The 20,484-nt window shown below is 34.0% G+C and overlaps 1 protein-coding gene across 1 annotated transcript in view; it reads right to left on the bottom strand.

Moving 5' to 3' along the window:
• sorcs1 (sortilin-related VPS10 domain containing receptor 1) overlaps positions 1-19,716 on the bottom strand; it is a 79,416-nt gene extending 59,700 nt beyond the window's left edge. Inside the window, exons 1-3 of the mRNA XM_016480549.1 lie at positions 19,711-19,716; positions 13,904-13,971; positions 5,087-5,186 (exon numbers count right to left, since the gene is read on the bottom strand). Coding sequence (XP_016336035.1) covers positions 5,087-5,186; positions 13,904-13,971; positions 19,711-19,716 — 174 coding nt within the window. The remainder of the gene's footprint in view (positions 1-5,086; positions 5,187-13,903; positions 13,972-19,710) is intronic.
• Between the last annotated feature and the right edge of the window lie 768 nt (positions 19,717-20,484).

Raw genomic sequence — 20,484 nt, 5'->3', positions numbered from 1 at the left:
GTGTGTGTTCACTGCTGTGTGTGTGCACTTTGGATGGGTTAAATGCAGAGCACTAATTCCAAGTATGGGTCACCATACCTGGCCACATGTCACGTCACTCACGTCACTCACTTTTTTTCTGCATCTTGAATGATTTGTAGATTGTACGCACAAAACATTATTTGTATTTACCATTAATTTCCACTGGCGGACTATTCTTTTTACGACCATTTAGCTTTTTCGAATCAAGTCCACAATTTTTTTTTTTTTTTTTTTTTTGGTGCCTGGATTCTTTATAAGGCTCATTCATTAAGATTGCATTGGGAAAAAAATGACTGGTACATCTTCAAAATGTATCCTTTTGTGTTGACACGTCATTATTTTATGATATCAAACTTACTGTGAGTATACAGTTTACTAGCATGATGTGTGTACATTTAGCACAAAGTATGGATGGAAGTTGTCTTCAGTAAGGACACAGATTAATAGGATGGCTTTTTACAAACATTTAATCCAGCGAAGTTTATGACTCGTCTTGAGTTATCATCTTAAGACACTGTCAAATCAATCAAGAATAATGTTTTTCTAAGCCATGAGTGATTTGAGTCGAACTCGCATCCAAGTGATGAGCCATGGTCTAAATCTGGGCTAAATATAATATTGTAACAAAAAGAGACTGAATATTATTGGAGAATAAATAATCGGATGTGGAGCTTGTGGTTTCGGTGGTGAAATGTCATGTGGATAATTTGTTCAAGGCAGTGGGAGGGAAAAAGCAAGCAGACATTTAAATGAGAAAAATGAGCAATGCCAAAAATGCTTTGTAGTGTTTAGCAATGCCAAAAATGACATGTGTGTTCCAACCAGGACTTATTTAACATTTAACAAATGTTTTTTTGTTTTGTTTTTTTCTGTTCTCATGTCAGATGTGTATGTATGTATGTATGCATGTATGTATGTACCAGGAGCACCTTAAAAAACCACAACAAATTCCTCGTGTGTTTGCACACCTGGCGAATAAAGCTAATTCTGATTCTGATTCTGATTCTGATTCTGATAGTGAATATGAAATTTACTCTAGATGAAATTGCTATTATATTCTGTCCTGGAATAGCCGGTGCTCTACGGGAGAATTATTTAATTTTATTATACATTTCACAAATACATTTCTCAGTGTGGAAAATTTGAGTGGCTTTTAGGAGTGCATTACAGGGTGTGACAAATTGAATTTGAGGCATCAACAAATACCAAAATATGCCAAAATCTGTTCCTGCAAAATTATGGTTTGCAAGTCATACAGTCCTATAGCAAAGATTATATGAAGTCAGAGTGTAATGAGATGGAGAAAATGAATTCACCCTGTAAAACCAACTGTCATATTGGGCTAAAATATTTCTCTAAAATCATTAAAGGATGGTGGATAATTAGACTAGTGAGGTAGGAGCCAAACCACTGTGCGGTAGTTTTGAACAGTGAGTGCCACAGGAAAAAGGTAAATGCGCGCAGCAGAAAGTGCAACCACAGCAGATTGTAGACATTGGAGAGGAAAATGAAACGGTGACAGTGCCAAAACCCCAGAAGAGGAAGCGGTCAGCTACGGGTTAGAGACTGTCAGTGAGAGAGAACACAAATGAGACACACAAAAACTAAAATTGAATGAATTAAAGCTGTAACTTCTGTATTTTGGATACTGTATCACACTTTGAAGATTTAAAAGGCATGGATCACATCCATTGGATATTTTTTACCACGCCAGAACATATTTATTCTGCATTTTTGCTCAAATATGTTAAAACAACATTTGAAGATATGTTTATAATATCCCGACAAACAGATAAATAAGGCAAAAGTAAATATAAGAGAAGTCTCTTATGCTCACAAAGACTGCATTTACTTGATCACAAATATAGCAATATTGTGAAATTATATTACAATTTTAAATAACTGTTTTCTACATATTACACAGGATCCTTCAGAAATCATTCTAATATGCTGATTTGGTGCTGAAGAAGCATTTCTTATTATCAATGTTGAAAACAGTTGTGCTGCTTAATATTTTTGAGGAAAAGTGATACAAGATTTTAAGTGAATATTTCCAAAAAAAAACAGCATTTATTTGAAATAGATAATTTTTGTAAAATTTTAAATGTTTTAACGGGACTTTTGATTAATTTCATCCATCCTTGCTGAATAAACCCAACTTTTCAACGGTTGTGTATTAATAATTTAAATTTTTACAATTACATATACAATAATTGTAGTATATATATATCTGCAGCAAATATTTTTAATACTGTACATTATACTGTTGCTTAAATTTATATTAGTTTTTAGTTGTATTTATTTTAGTTTATTTAATTATACTTATAATTAACTAAAATATTTTGTCTAAATAATTGTTATATTTATTTTTGCCTTAAAATACATTATTAGAAAAGCACTTCAGACAGAGAGAGCGAGAGAAAGAATTTTAATATGTTTAGTTTATTACTATAACATGAAAATAATTATCAGTATCCAGCAGAACTGTAGGAAGTTACTACTTTTGTCATATTTGTCACTTTTGTCATATTGGAGCCATATTCATTTAGCCAAACTTTCTACTGTTCTGAAAGTGAAAGTGAAAGTGAAAGTGAAAGTGAAAGCAAAAGTGAAGTGTGGCCAAGCATGGTGTCCCATACTCGGAATTTGTTTAACCCATCCAAGTGCACACACACAGTAGTGAGTAGTGAACACACACACACACGCACACACACATAGCACACGTTTTTGCTCTGGCGCCCGAGGAGCAGTTGAGGGTTCGATGCCTTGCTCAAGGGTTTCAGTTTGCTCAAGAGAGCACTCATTCACTCCCCCCACCTACAATCCCTGCCAGTACCGAGACTCGAACCCGTGACCTTTGGGTTGAATATGTTCCACTGCGTCATCGAGAACACTATTAACTAGCATTAATGGGTTAATAAAGTTCTACTATCCACTCCTCACTATATTCATTATGGCTCTTTGTGATGTGCTGCATTGACCAGCCCTGCTTCAATTCACCATTCACAATCAAACATAATCACTGCTTGTTTTTTATAAATAGTCGTCCCACATTACATGTTAATGTAAAAGCAGAAAAATGGATATTGACTATTCTATTAGACCCAAAGCTGTTATTATGTTTATAGTAGAGCCTTTAATTACGACCCAGACCTGGTTTTATAATGCCATTGGAAGTGAGAGGAGCTATTTATGTGAGCTTGGGTTCCGTCTTCATTACTGGCTGGAAAATTAAGCACTTAGACGCAACAAGAGGAAGAAACATCTCCTGTGGGTTCGTCTCTCCCCCTCTGGTGCATGTACAAGTTTGCTACTTTGCAGAAGAAAATGATTATCCTTTGGCATTCAGAGTGGATGAACAATACAGTATAGTGTTGAGCAGATGCTGATGACATTTGTGCATGTGTTGGTGGTAAAGATGCCGTCTAGACACAATGTAATTAAATCTGCCGGTTCAGAACTGCTGGGAAATATGAATCCCTAAATAAGCGGCCACAACTGTAGGCAAAACAAAATTGATATGTTAGAAAAACATCCCAGATTATTACATTATGATTGCCACAGTTCCTGCATCTTAACTGAATAATGAAGTGAACAAGACTGAGCAGCAGTGGTGGGGAGTAATTAACCAAAAGTAACGACACAACTAAATTGACTACAGTACATTTTAGCTGGCATGTTTTAAGACAAGACACTACAGAATAAATGAGAACACCCCCCCCCTTTTTTTCAGGAATGATCCATTTTGAGATTTTTATTTATTTATTTATTTATTTATTTTTTGCCTCAGTAACTTGTCCAAAATATACACGCATTTTATCTATTTGCATCTGTAAATTTCAATTATACTGCATATCTTTAAAGTCTGATTTCTCAAAAATGTTTTTTTTTTTTTTTTTCTTTTCCTTCTGCACTTAAGTAGCACGTGCACACACCAAACTTTACAGTCTTATCCTGAAGGTTTTTTAAATAATGGTTTATAATTTGCATGATTTATATTGCATTTTCTTCCTAAACAACATGTATGGTGAAAAAAAGAAAGAAAGAATTTTGAACCTACACTGAAAAAAAAAATGCTGTAGAAACAATGTTAACTCAGAAACTGTAACTTGTAACATTAATAAAACATGACATTTTGAAGAAGAGATACTGAAATAGTATTTTCTTGTCAAATATAATCTGATATCTTACAACTTTTTTTTCATTTCGTGTTCAGATATCTGTTCTTGGAAATCTAGATTATTTAGACTTCTATAGTCAAATGAGCCAGAAAAAAAATATATAACTCTGATTGCACTACCAAGTATATGACCAGAGGCAATTATAAATCCATAAGTTTCACTAAAATTCACACACTTCAGTTTACAGAACTAGCATGTAGCTTAGCACGTCTTAGTGTTAACTACTGGAGGTGCGTTCCATCTTCATTACGGGCCATAATTAGTTGACTAAAAGCCACCATTAAGCAATAAATGACTCTCCTTGATAACAGAAAAGAGTAAAGGAGGAGGAAAAGAGATTTAAAAAAGGAGGACAGAGAAAGATAGCTTGCACTGTCAAAGCAAACTTCCAAGCCTCAAGCCATAAATACAAGCCTTCTTGTCATGCCTTTGAGTAAAACACTAGCAATTTATGAATCTCTTTTCATCCAGTTCATAATTCATTAGCCCTCAAAGTAAAAAAAAATAAAACATAAAAAAATACAGCCTTATCAATATTAATGACATGAGTGTGTTTTGCTTTGAATGCTACTATATCTCAAAGTGAAAATTGCATGCTGTAGTCAGTGAATCTTTAAAATGCATTGATCTCATAAAAAGCGGGAAAGGTTCGTAAATACTACCAGAGGATAAATTAGCCAACAGCGCACTGAGCCGAGAAGAAGACCTGAGAAATCCTTGCAACGCGGTTAGCGGTCATAAATGAGCAGGGAGTTCGAGCTCCGCACGCACATAAGCATAATCACCATGAAAAATGTTTTGACACCTTCGTAAAAGAGACATCATGAAGACTAACAATAGGTGTAGGTGTAGCAGACGGAAGAAACGGATGCCATAAATCTTACCTTGCGCTTGTTGTTGGGGCTGACATATAGATAGCTGAGGATGATCTTTACGCCCACTTTTTCATTGAGTTTCTCGTAAGTGGTTCCGTAATCTGTTGACCTGAAATGTAAACAGAGGCTTAAATGAGAACTTTGGCAATCAGCTGTTGTAATTAAAGACCCGCTGTGCACTTTAAACAAGGCTGTAGTGAGTATGGAACTGTAGCCAGGGCCGGATTTACCTCTTTTCGTGACATAGGCAAAACAAATTTTTGGGCCCCCCTTCCCTATTAATATAATAGGCCTAATATTACCACCCAAGCAAACAAAAATATGTCTTAATCAGTGGAAACCGTTACAGTGTTTTCTATCGCAATAAGCGCTTGCATTCAGTCAATAAAAATCTAAATTTGTTTGAGAACTGAGAAAGACCATTCCATTAATAGGCATGGCCAAATAACCACTTCGGGAGTGCATCACTTCTCTAATAATTGTAATGGCCTAGAAATCACACATCAACTGTTCGGATGATTTGTTTCAAGACATTTGACATGTTTCCGTCCTGAAATCTCGTGCGTGTTGAACTAGCAAATTTTTTACGCACCTCATCCCAAACCTTCCGTTGCAAATTCCAAAACGTCATTTTAGAGCTAATAACAGAGGCTGGAGCCATTGATATGCAGGCTAACGCAGTTATTAATGCAGTCTAATGCAGTTATTAGAGAGAGAGAGCGAAAGAGAGAGAGAGAAATTAAGTGTGTGTGAATACTTGCGTCTGTGCATCTCTCAGCAGTATTCAGCAGCAGCGTCTATTAATAGCGAATCTTTAAGTTGAACTGCTTCAAGAACCTCGCTACTGAGAAATGTCATGTAGCTTTTCAGCTGCGAAACTTTTATTGATAAGTTCGCGGGGCAGCCGCAGCTCTGACTAGTTTCTACCTGCGTCTCCGTGCGTGTCTGTACTGTGTGTGCATCTGTGAGAGAGAACGGGAGAATGAAAACGTGATCAGTACATAAAAAAGGTTGAAGACATGGAAATAGTTTGTCATTTTTACCCTATTGTTTGTCATATTTATTTGCTCAATTTCTTCTGGGGTTTTGGTTCTTTTACTGTTGTAGATATCCCATAGTATAACAAAAATATTATATATATCTCTTCATTGTGTTTGGGCCCCCCCGGGACGAGCAAGCATAGGCACGTGCCTAGAATGCCTATGCGTAAATCCGGCCCTGATTGTAGCTTATTCATAGAAGCAAAACATTTTTTAAGTACCTAATTTGATTTGAGGAAGGTAATTACAGGTTTAAGAAATTTTGCAATTTGTTGTAGTTATGCAATGGCCATGACCCTTTACAGTGCCTTCAAAAAGAGTTGGAAGAATCAACCTGATCTTATGATCATCACTATTTTATGACATGGCATTTTCAGTGCAGAAGTGCACTTTAACATACTTTTATAAAATGTACTTTTTATACAAATAATATACTTTAAAAGAATACACTTAAGTGTGAATTAAATATGTTTTCACAAACCTAATAGCATATTATTTGTAATTTATTTCAAATGTATTATAGTTTAAATATTAAGAGTGATTTTTTTAACCACCTAAGTGGGACTTAAATACATCTTTACATGTACTTTCATAATTGCATCTGTTGTATTTGAAATATGGTTAAAAGGAAAGTTCACCCAAAAATTGAAAATTACCCCATGATTTACTCACCCTAGGTGTATATGACTTTATTCTTTCAGATGAATACAATTGGAGTTATATTAAAATATGTCCTGGCTCTTCTAAGCTTTATAATGGCAGTGAATGGGGGTCAAGATTTTGAAGCCCCAAAAAGTGTGTCCATCCATCATAAAAAGTGCTCCACATGGCTCCGGGGGGTTAATAAAGGCCTTCTGAAGTCACTCTCTTGTGAACACGCGTAAGACAGTTAGCGGAAGCTAGAGATTACAGTTTATAAAGTTTTAAATATGGATATTTTTCTTACACAAACACATTGATTCACTTCAGAAGGCCTTTATTAAGCCCCCGGAGCCGTGTGGAGCACTTTTTATGATGGATGGATGCACTTTATTTTGCTTCAAAATGTCGATCCCCATTCACTGCCATTATAAAGCTTGGAAGAGCCAGGATATTTTTTTTTATATAACTTTGATTGTATTTGTCTGGAAGAAGAAAGTCATATACACCTAGTATGTCTTGAGGGTGAGTAAATCATGGGGCAATTTTCATCTTTCGGGGAACTATCTCTTTAACTTGTATGTGAACTAAAATGTATATGAACTAAAATATATTTTAATGACCGTTACAGTTACACTATAATATAATTAATTGTATCTGTAATTATATTTTTAAATAATAAAGTTGCAATTTGGCATATTTAAAATGTATTTCAACAATGTGTTAAAGTGTATTTTAATTAAACACACTAATTAATTTAAAAAAATGTAATCAGCGTTTAATCAGTGCTTTTTTTGGTACAGTCTTTTTTTAAATTATTTATTTATTTATTTACAGATATGACAGATATTAATTCTGAAGTGCACCGTAGTAATATAGTGACTACTATAACTCATATCTCATCAAATCTTGTTGATAGAAAATTTAATACTTTTTAAATCAGAAAATATTTCGATTTAGTTAAAAATCATTTCTGTAAGTAGACACCCTGCCAGCCCATCATCCTCATGCTTATTAGTATTCACACAAAATTTCAGCTTTTAATTAAACTTACAGTATGGGGAAGTTAAAGAAAAGAGACCATCAGTCAAAGCCGAGGAAAGATACACAGAGAGTTTTATCTTGAGAATCTGTCATCAGTCAACGTGAAGTTTTAACGTTAATGAGACTTTGCTAACTGACTTTTCATTTTCAACTTTCAGTTTTAAAGGAGGGCTGTATAGTAGAAGCTCAGCAGTGTCGACGATACAATACTAATTCCAACTAAAAACAACAGGCCAATAGTAACATAGATTTTTATTTTTTACATTTTTTGTCATCAGATCAATAACAGGCCGATACATCGGTGCAACAACATGAGAATAAAATCCAAGAGACCGACTAGATCAACACAACAACATTCAATAACAGGAGCATAAAACAGGATACACAAAGACAGCTGGTCAGGATCGCATTAATCCTACAAATAAGACTTCACAAATGACCGTTGAAACAAAGGGAGCATTTAACGGTTGACTAATGAGCTCTAAATGCAACACAGGTGTGTGGTAACTATGGTAACAAGCTTCTGATAAACAGGGAATTCGAGAGAGGATGGCCCCTGTTGACTGTTAGAGGAACAACAGACATTTCCCTGACATCTACATAAACAAATGCAGTCATTTCAGAGGATACAGCTTTGTTGCTCTGGTACTATATGTAGCATTTCTTGGTTATTATCTAAATATATGTCATTTTCTAGACTCGGGAAGGTTCACTGAGATGAAATTAAAGTTCTCAGCATTGTGAACAGAACAGAAACAATCATTTAGCTCTTTTATCCAAGCAACCTCCAGCACACAAAGGCCCTTTCGCAAGCTTCAGTGCACCGCTTCAATGCAACACACAGTGACAAGTTTGCTACGCACTTAGCAAGAAACTTCTATTAATCTGCTAACACTTTCCAATAAGGTCCCGTTGTTAGTTAAGTTAATGCATTTACACTGACAACGAGCAATACATTTTGTTAGAGTATAATCATTGTTAATGTTAGCTAAAAATATACAGTTTTTCAGTTGATGTTAACTCATGTCCATTAAATAATATTAACAGATACAATTTTTAAACATGCATTAGTAAATGTTAAAATTAACATTATGAAGAATTTTTCATTGTAAGTTAATGTTAACTAATGTTTACTAATGGAACTTTACTGTAAAATGCTACCTCAATCATTTCTGATTCATATATTGAATAGCTTGATTTGATTGTACATAAAAAAAAAAACCTTTTAGCTAAACTTTCAAATGACTGAACATCATTTAATCGTTACTTAATGACTTTATCATGTGTAGTTTGTTTGTTCTGGCACAGCTGCAAGTTGAAAAATGACTTAAAATGACAAAAAAACAAAACATTTATAATATAAGTATAATATGAAGGATTTGTAACGTTTTTTTTTATGGTTCTACAACTGTGCATTTAAAATGTATACTTTTCACATTTTAGATTCTGTCAATATGTCCATATTTTACGTTTTAGCATATATCCAAACATACACTGTTATTACACATAATTACATACAGTACATTATAAAAAATATTCTTCGAAGTTGTAAATAAAACAGATTATTGGAACAAATTGTATAAGAAAATACTATTACGTTCATTCTACTTCCAAATTTCATGTCTAATTCAATGTGTTATTTGCCATTTTATTGCAATTATTTGTGAAATGTACTAGCAATTTCTGAGTAAAACCTGTTTCGAAGCAATTCCAAAACCTTTTTTTTTTTCAGTGAAGCTGCAAATTTTCAACTATTAAAAATTAGGACTAACCAGTCCTCATTAATGATCCAAACCCATTTTAAACCTTGATGCAAAGCAGAACTTGTCATTGCAAACACAGTATGTGTCTGGTAATGCCTGGCTGCACTTCAAAAGCTTGGCGATTCACAGAACTACAGGAGATGCACCAATGGCAGTAACAATGTAGTTGATGCTTTGCTCTATAGATCGCAACGCAGTGGGGATCATTGACACAGTCAGCCCCTCTGGAGTTAAGTGTCTTGCTCAAGGACTCAACAGAAGTCGCTTGTACTGCGATGAAGCCACACCAAAAAACACCTACTGTACCAAATGTCCTGACCAGAAATTGAGCTCAGGCCATGACCCTGAGACCACTTAAGGACAATAAATAGCAATATTTAAACTAAAATGATGAATTCCAAGTGCATTAAGTTTTTGTGACTGTTCTGAGGGATTTGAATTAAATCAAAGCAGTTACCATGATTATGCCATTATAAGTGTTTTAAGACTGTCAGTTACAAGAACTGAGGCACTTTTTGTGCCAGAATAATGTGACGACCTTCAGAAGCCCAGAAACAGCCAGTCGCCTCATTACAGATCAGAAAGTTCCCATTGAAAGCTGTTATTGAAATTAAAAGCACTTTTCATTCAGTAGTTTTAGCCTAGCGGTATCTGCACTTATACGCACGGTGTGATAAAGAAAGAGAGAGAACGGAAAGATATCCAACAACCTGTTGTTTACATGTCCCGTTAAATGAAATGTTGAATATTGACAGCATTTGAAAATAGGCTGCGGTGAAGATGTGGTGAGTTTTATAAAATATTCATACGTTCATCTGTGTGCTAATGTGAAACTTGTGTTCGGTTGAGACCTGACATTTTTTAAACATGTTTTTTTACGGGGGAGAACTGTCATTTCAAATCTATTTTAGAAGAGCAATGTCTTGCCAACTCACACACAAATGACGCAAAGACACGTACATCAGAGAATCAAAATATCTACTAGCAATTGAAAAGTGTGTAATCAAATGTACAACCTTAAAAATAAAAATGATGTTTTTGGATGTTAAAGCTGTACAAACCTCATTTGACTTGCAGTTTGATAATGCAAGAGAACTGCAGTGCTATTCTTACATCTTTAAAAACACTTGGAACTTTTTTTTTATAACAAGCTTCTCCATTTTTTTTGCCCGCTTCTCCTTCAAAATTCTAGCCTGAAGCTGTATTACAGCACAAAAGTGTTTTTTCCCCCTATCGAAGTTTGACTATGGACCATTTAGAGTTTTGCTCGTATTGCTCTGAGATCTTTAATTAATACACTAAAAGCATGATGCCACTTCAAATATCCTGCTTTGAAGACGATTTGTTCTACTATTTAGTTCACTTCCAATATTAGTCAATATTTCTTGCACCAAAACATTATTTCAAAAGCTTTAATTGCTGCTATAACTTTAAGAATTATCTGCTATGATTGCCTTATCTATTGCTTGTGGAAAATACCAAAGTATAGTTGTCATTCATTTGGGTGAATCAAGTTGTTAAATACTGAATACCTGTTGATGTTACTCACCCCAAACATAGTATTTATTTCCTTATCGATGGGGCCTGGTCATAAAGCATGACATTGTTTGTATTGAGGTGAAAGATTATAACCAACTTTTATATTAAAAGAGCAAGGACAATCTAGCTGTCCTGACAAGAATATGTTAAAACAGTTTCTGTAAATGGCTTGTAAATATGTAAGGGTACTAGAGGCTGGTACATTTTCATAATGATATTTAATGATTACACAAAGACTCTCCAGAAATAGCACTTTCTTTGCTGATCATACACTTACAGTGTTTCACTATACACCATATGCTATGCTACTCCAAAAAATGCTTACAGTATCTACAATATATAGGAAGTGTCTTGCTGCTTTATAACTTCCCATGAAAGTTTAATTATCTGCCATGGAAGGCATTTGTCTACATTCATTAAAGCACTCCTGAATTTATCTACCCGGGTGAGGGGGAAATAATTGTCTTGAAATATGCAAATATCTTGAAGGAACACCAGGATGCACCTGGCCTCTAATATGGCCTTGGTTATTATACTACCATCCATTAGACCTGATAACTTCCATGAGATACTTTTACACTTACAGTATACTGCACTGTACAGTACTTATGCACAGATACTGTAGACTTACATAATAACTCGTATAAGGCAGAAAGCACATCCAATTCCTCCGAATATTTAAAGATGATGCAATTCACAGACCTGATTATGTTACCCGGAATATATACTGTTTAAAAAAAAGTTTTTATTTTTTTGAAAGAAGCATTTTATGCTCACCAAGGCTGCATTTATTTGATAAAAATACAGCAATAACTGTAATATGGTAAAATATGAATATAATAACTTTTATTTTTTTTTTATAAAATTTAAAAGGCAATTTATTTCTGTGATGGCAAAGCTGATTTTTCAACAAGAAACGTTTCTTCTTATTATTAATAATGAAAACAGCTGTGCTGTTATTTTGGTGGAAACTGATCGTTTTTTAGAATTCTTTGATGAGTAGAAACTTCAAAAGAACAGTTTTATTTGTTGATTTATTGATTATTTTATTTTATTTGTAATTTTATTTCAGCAATTTAATGTACCCTTGCAGAATAAAAATGTTCATTTATTAAAACATCTTACCAACCCAAACTTGAAAACAGTTTACTGTATATTTAGACAAATGTAACAGTACTGTTTTGACATAGATGTGTTTCAATCTTAGTCTACATGGAAAAACAACCCATTTTTTTCATTATGAGATATATAGATGAACTCTTACATGATTAACTACAGAGCAGACACACACAAACACAGGACAGACATCACTGCAGAGCACTCACACACACACAGACTCACACAAAGGACAGACATCATCTAGAAATCTAATTATCATTTCCCGTTCAACTAAAATGATTGGGTAGGCAATTACACTCCATGCTGCCATGTGATAAATCACTCTGTGGTTACCAGCATATTTTATGCAGGGTCACTAACTTCATTACTGAAATGCTGGGTCAACAGAACAGCATTGTCTGAGAGTACGAGATTGTTGAACATATCAGATGGTTTTTTTTGTTTGGTTGTTTGTTTTTTTGCGAGAGATTTTTGTTATGAGCTCAGCTGGATCTTTTCCTGTCCTGTTATATTACAGTGTGTTTGGCCATTGCATTTCCAATGGAAGCTCCATCTTTCCAAGCTAAAGGGCCACACAGTCTGCTGAGCATCTCCACTCCAATCTGCTGCTGGCAGAAGCTGCCAGATCTGGTGATCTGAGGCCAGTTTCACCATTTGTTTGATGGTAGTAGAGCTTAAGAAGTTAAGAAATAGCTCATCCAAAAATGAAAGTTAAAAAATGTACTCATCATCGTAAATTAATCTGGGGTTTGGAACAACATGAAGGGTGAGATAATGATACCAGAATGTTCACAAAAGAAGATATTATGAAGAATGTTGGTAACAGTTTTGGGTCCCAATGACTTCCACTGATTTTTTTGTCCTTACTATGGAAGCCAATAATATTTTGAATATTTTGAACATCCCACTGACTTTTATTGTATTTTTAATCCATTTTATGGAAGTCATTGGGACCCAAAACTGAAACCAACATTCCTCATAATATCTTCTTTTGTGTTTTACAGAAGTAAGAAGTGCATGCAGGTTTGGAATGACATGAGGATGAGTAAATGATGATAGAATTTTGACAAAACAAGATATTTTTAAGAATTCTTGCAAGTATACAGTTTTGGGTCCCATTGTCTTCCATAGTATTTTTAATCCATACTATTGAAGCCAATGAGACCCAAATCCAAAACAAATTCTTCAGAATAACTTTGTGTGTGTGTGTGTGTGTGTGTGTGTGTGTGTGTGTGTGTGTGTGTGTGTGTGTGAAGAAAGAAAGGCATACAGATTTGGAATTATTCATTTTTGGGTTAACTACCCCTTTAAGATTTTCAACACCAGCTCCATTCAAGCAGCTCTAATACACATATGTTATGTCCACTTAGATCAGTGAGCTGTGTGCTGGATATCTGGAGAGGTTATAAGGACAATCAGTGATAGACATGCCATTAATCAGCTAATGTAGCTTCATCAGACTAATAATACACAGTTGATTTAAAACTCACAACACTGCACGTGTTTGTACTGTCACACTGCTTAAACAAATGCAACTCCATAGACTATCTACTTGCTTAAAAGCTTTAACGAGTTGAGAACAAACAGTCACAAAGGTATATTACATAACATGCTTGTAATACATTTCCCTACCGCATGTACACATAAAGATTGAAGCCTTGAATAATTATCTGTATTCTTACCTCCATAAGGAGCTCTCTGTGACACTGCCCAGATTGAAGTCATACAGTTTGGTCAGCATGAGAATCACCTGTACAAAAAAAAGTTGAAGTCAATTTATTTATTCATTCATTTTAGTTTATCTTGTTTAGTTGTCATTTGTTAGCAGGGGGCTAAAATGTCAGTCCTGTTACCATGATTTTGCATCAATAAATAACTAGCAGCTAAAATGTTCATAGAAAATATCTTTGATTGCTTTGATTTCTCTTTCTAAGATGTTGTACTTTCACAACCTTGAGCAAAAGGCTTGTTAAATTAAATTGCAAAACTGTAAACCCTGTTAACCTTCTGAAAGCATATTTATTACATATCATTTCAGATTGTGCAATGCAATTTAGTAAAACTTAAATGCATTATTTATCTGGCTGCAGAATGCAGAATTTACTACGTAAACGTATCAAGTTAAATAATGCACTGAGAATGAGGATTCCCAACCTAAAAAGGTTGAAAACATCTGCGAATTATGAATGCATGGGTAGCTGATGCACAATTTTTAAAAAATATATCTTAGGTTAATATATAAGATTACATAGCATATCAGATCATTGGTCAAAATTTCACCCATTGTACCATTTTTTTTTTTTTTTTACTTTTTGCCTTAATTGCATTTGTTATTAAGCCCTATGTTGTGACAAATTAAGCAATTAATATGATTGTAGTTCACAAGAGCTGCACTCATGATTTAAAAACAAAACAAAAAAAAAAAGCAAAATGCTGTTTAAAGTAATTTTAGATGAAGTACAGCATACCCACAATCATGTCAACTTCTCAAAAACATTCCATATACCCACATATAGTTGTGTTGGACGTATTCCTTGCCAGCAAAAACAAATTTTGGAATAATTTTATTTTTCAAATCAACATTTGATTTGTCAATTTCATCAAATCAACTCTTAGCACAAAAGTCCACATGAAATCTGATTAGAACCATTATTATATTACCCATTATATAAACTGCTCAATAAATCAGCCTAAAACAACCTAAAATGCACAAATTCTCACATCTTCTCTTTATCTCAGCATTAAACACCATTAAATGATGCATCAGGCTTCCTCCTTGACACCCAAATAATTCATCTCATCATTACTTAATCATATCATGCTGATTCTAGCTATAGTGCTGTAAATATCCTTTATAAGATTATTAAGGTGCATGAAACTGTGCTAACTAGGTCAGTCAAATTCCTCCAGGAAAATTAGAGACGGGAAGGAGAGAGGAAATTCATGCCTAGAGCCAAAAAAAAGTAGACTCATAAACGTACAATCTATTTATGCTCCAAGAAAGAATTCATACCTATATCAACTCAAAGCCTTTTGAAGGAGCGCTGATCATTTTGGGGGAAGCGTTCATCGATTCTCTCAGAAGTTACAACAACAAGTGTGGCAAAAATATATATTAACCCTCTGAAAGCACATCAATCATATGGTAGAGCACATTTTGATTCAAAAGGTTAACATTTGAATGTATTAAATGTTAAAGCACAAAAAGTCATTAGTTTACAAACAGTCACACATCATTTTAGGATGAAAATGATTAAACCAGCCATTATATTGTTTTGTGAATTCTTCAAATGCAAGCCTATTTTGATGTAATATACTTCAAAGGGCAGCCATAAATGACCATATCGTTAAACTTTGAATCTGTTAAAAAAAAAAAAAAAACATGAGCACTGACACAGAAGCTAGGATGTGGTATGTGTTGGGTATGTGTCATTATTACATTATTATTATTACTATTGTTATTACATCATCATTATTATTATTATTATTATTATTATTACTTTTATTATTAATGATATTACTGTTGCCGTCATCACAAGGTATTATTGTTATCATCACCATCTTTAGTATTATTATTATTATTATTATTATTATTATTATTATGCATGCTAGTACTACTTAAATACTACTACTATTATTCAGATTGTCATTGCTGTTTATTTTCATTGCTGTTCTACTGCTGTTTTTGTGTTTTGTGTTCACCGTATGTTGTATGTTTTGCACTCTTAATAAAAAAAAATAAAAAAAACGTTGAATCTGTTCCTTCGGCTCTGCTTATCAAACTCTTTATTCCACTAACATGCAGGCCTGAAACCAGCGTTAATAAAATTCTTCATGTGAAGAAAAAAAAAAAGAAGAGAGAAACAGCCAAAAGATAAAAGGGAAAAGAACCATTCAAACAGAAGAGTACTCTGGGAAAGAAAAGGAATGATGAAATCCTTCTTCAGCTCAAAGAAAAATGCAAGTCTTCATGTAAAACAGGCTTTAGTCCACCAGACAACACCTTTAACGCTATAGTCAATTGGTTCAGCAATATGGGGAGCAGCCTGAAACACTGAGCTCTCTTGTAGTATTTGAAAAGCTGCCCTGACATATACATACAGTTCAGTAACTGAGAGCAAAGCCCCAGTGCACTGCTCAACTACAGGAACAGATCTGTATAATAAGAAGGCAGGCAGAAAAGACATCTGGAGTCAGACAAAATGGCACATAATGGCCCTGGACATTTGAGCCACACTTAAAAACTTATGGGTGTCTTTGCATTAGAGATGCACTGAAATTTGAGGATGTGTGCAATTATTATTATTTTTTTTATTTGACTGTTGATTAAATAAAAGTGATTAAGTAGTCCATTATTAAAGGGGACATCGGATGAAAATGTTACTTAGGAATATTAGAGACGGGAAGGAGAGAGGAAATTCATGCCTAGAGCCAAAAAAAAGTAGACTCATAAACGTACAATCTATTTATGCTCCAAGAAAGAATTCATACCTATATCAACTCAAAGCCTTTTGAAGGAGCGCTGATCATTTTGGGGGAAGCGTTCATCGATTCTCTCAGAAGTTACAACAACAAGTGTGGCAAAAATATATATTAACCCTCTGAAAGCACATCAATCATATGGTAGAGCACATTTTGATTCAAAAGGTTAACATTTGAATGTATTAACACAAAAAGTACAAAAAGTCATTAGTTTACAAACAGTCACACATCATTTTAGGATGAAAATGATTAAACCATTGTTTTGTTTGTTTTGTGAATTCTTCAAATGCAAGCCTATTTTGATGTAATATACTTCAAAGGGCAGCCATAAATGACCATATCGTTAAACTTTGAATCTGTTAAAAAAAAAAAAAAAACATGAGCACTGACACAGAAGCTAGGATGTGGTATGTGTTGGGTATGTGTCATTATTACATTATTATTATTACTATTGTTATTACATCATTATTATTATTATTATTATTATTATTATTATTATTATTATTATTATTATTATTATTATTATTATTATTATTATTATTATTATTATTATTATTATTATTATTATTATTATTATTATTATTATTATTATTATTATTATTATTATTATTATTATTATTATTATTATTATTATTATTATTATTATTATTATTATTATGCATGCTAGTACTACTTAAATACTACTATTATTCAGATTGTCATTGCTGTTTATTTTCATTGCTGTTCTACTGCTGTTTTTGTGTTTTGTGTTCACCGTATGTTGTATGTTTTGCACTCTTAATAAAAAAAAATAAAAAAAACGTTGAATCTGTTCCTTCGGCTCTGCTTATCAAACTCTTTAGTCCACTAACATGCAGGCCTGAAACCAGCGTTAATAAAATTCTTCATGTGAAGAAAAAAAAAAAGAAGAGAGAAACAGCCAAAAGATAAAAGGGAAAAGAACCATTCAAACAGAAGAGTACTCTGGGAAAGAAAAGGAATGATGAAATCCTTCTTCAGCTCAAAGAAAAATGCAAGTCTTCATGTAAAACAGGCTTTAGTCCACCAGACAACACCTTTAACGCTATAGTCAATTGGTTCAGCAATATGGGGAGCAGCCTGAAACACTGAGCTCTCTTGTAGTATTTGAAAAGCTGCCCTGACATATACATACAGTTCAGTAACTGAGAGCAAAGCCCCAGTGCACTGCTCAACTACAGGAACAGATCTGTATAATAAGAAGGCAGGCAGAAAAGACATCTGGAGTCAGACAAAATGGCACATAATGGCCCTGGACATTTGAGCCACACTTAAAAACTTATGGGTGTCTTTGCATTAGAGATGCACTGAAATTTGAGGATGTGTGCAATTATTATTATTTTTTTTATTTGACTGTTGATTAAATAAAAGTGATTAAGTAGTCCATTATTAAAGGGGACATCGGATGAAAATGTCACTTTTACATGGTGTTTGCATATGAATGTGTCTTAGCAGTGTTTGGACAGAACCAGCCTACAATGAGTAAAATCCATTCACTTTTTTTTTTTTTTATCCCCAAAAAACCTAAACAGTCTCAATTACTTTTTTTGGAACAGGCTTTAATAATGACCCATTTCCAGCTTTTGTGGGTATGCATGGAAGCAAGATAGCTTAAGAAAAAAAAAATCATAGTGATATGTGTGGTGCAAAAGAACTCCATTCCTTCAGTGAAGTATGCTGGCAATAGCATCATGCTGTGTGTTTTTCTCATCAACATAGTATGCATGTTGTTAAAAGGAAGAAAAGGAACAGTGGATGGTGCAATACATAGGAAAACACTGCAAGAGAACCTGCCTCAGTCTGCTGGAAACCTTAAAAAAAAACATCTTGCTTGGACAATGATCTCAAACACTTTCATTTAAAATGAAGAGTTCAAGAAGATAAAGTCATATGTCCGGTGACCCAGCGGAAAAATTAATCTGACTGAAAACCAGTGGTGCTGTTTAAAAAATGTGCTTTAAGATGCTCATGCCACTTCAAGTGCTATAAGAGATGTCAGCAATTTTGCTGACTTCAATCACATGCCTGATTTCCATAACACCACCCTTTAAAGACAAAGTTAGCCAATCGGATATCAGCTTTCCTGAATGCATAAAATGATGACAGATAGAAAGCATTTCTGATTGACTAAGAAGTGTGAGCCACTTTCCTGTCTCTTATTTGCTGTTTTTGCCTCTTTTTTCCAGTAATATCTCTCATGTAGTAGAGAGGCATTATTATATTTGTATGCATAGTATCAAAAGAAATAGTAGAATGAAATAAAATGCCTAACCTCACAAAACTCTACAGTTGTACTTTGTGTACTTTCTAATATAAAGCATATATAAATTTGAACAAATTTTAATGTAAGGCTTGTAATTCAGTAAGATAACACAATTTAAACAATTTTGCAAGGAAATTAAATCATTAGATATAATGATTACATTTCTGCTTGTTAATTTTGCACCCATAATACAGTACAACACAACCATTAAAGCTGAAAAATGACTTTAATACTGCTGATGCATGTTTCTGTGAGTAATGAGTATAAGCTGTTTACATGTTGAGACCCTTATTCTGATTAAGCTTCCCTCATTTACAAAGGCTCTGGCTTGATCCTCGCTGCATTCTGATTAGGCTTATTAGACACTTCACTACAGTGCTGTTCTGAGCACCTTATTGAATCCAGTATTTTCTTAAATTCTAGTTCAGTACACTGAATTATATGCATGCCCATATATTTAAAGACAAAACCACACTGGTACATAATTAGTTGGAATGATGCTGAAGCATGACTTTAAAAGGTTTACATTTGTTGGATGCGCATACATCTCCATCCAGATCAGGCATCAGTCTTTTATTTATTTTTTAAATCAATGTATAAATAAACAATAAATGAAGCATTGAATGCTATAGGGTTCCTTTTAGAGAAGTCATATAAGACATAGTGAACTTTTAAAGAGACAGATCAAGCAAAAATGAACATTCTGCCGTTATTTATTTATTTTACCCTCATGTCAGTATAACAGTGTGTTAAGAGGGACATAGAAACATCACAACAATCCACAAGTAATCCACACAACTCCAGTCAATCAATTAATGCCATGTGAAATTTAAAACTGTGTGTTTGTAATAAACAAATTCATTATGATGTTTTTAACTTCAAACCATTGCGTTGGTCTACAATGCAAGTCCATATCCATACTATTGCTTTCTCCAGTAAAAAACTGTCTCATCTGAATCAGGAGAGAAATACGCACAGATCAAGTGTCATTTACAACTGAAAACAGTCCAAAACAGTTCTACACAAATATGTTGATTGATTTTGATGTGACAGGACAACAAGGGATGGACTGCTTCATTGTAGGAAGCGTTTTTTTATGGATAATGGACATATTTTGGCCAGAAGCAAAGGTTTATCAGCTGTTTGGACTCGCATTCTGACGGCACCCATTCACTGCTGAGGATCCATTGGTGAGCAAGTGATATAAATTTCTCCAAAACTGTTCAGATGAACAAACAAACTCTTACATTTTGGATGGCCTGAGGGTGAGTAAATGTTCAGCTAATTTAATTTCTGGGTGAACTATTCCTTTAATAGTCAAATGAAACCACTGCATTTGGTATAGAGCATGTTTGTTTTTGTGAAACGGTGAAACAGAAACCAGTTATACACAGAGGCCAGACTCTCTGAAGGGTTTGTGGGTAGTGTTTTGTATAGATGGTATTGGGCCATTCTCTTATATTAGAGGAGAGAAGATCATTCCCACTGAAAAATAATACA

Source organism: Sinocyclocheilus anshuiensis, unplaced genomic scaffold (assembly GCF_001515605.1).
Source record: "Sinocyclocheilus anshuiensis isolate Anshui unplaced genomic scaffold, SAMN03320099.WGS_v1.1 scaffold1371, whole genome shotgun sequence".
Taxonomy (NCBI): domain Eukaryota; kingdom Metazoa; phylum Chordata; class Actinopteri; order Cypriniformes; family Cyprinidae; genus Sinocyclocheilus; species Sinocyclocheilus anshuiensis.
Note: the sequence above shows the minus strand (reverse complement) of the source record. Positions and strands in the feature narration are given on the sequence as shown.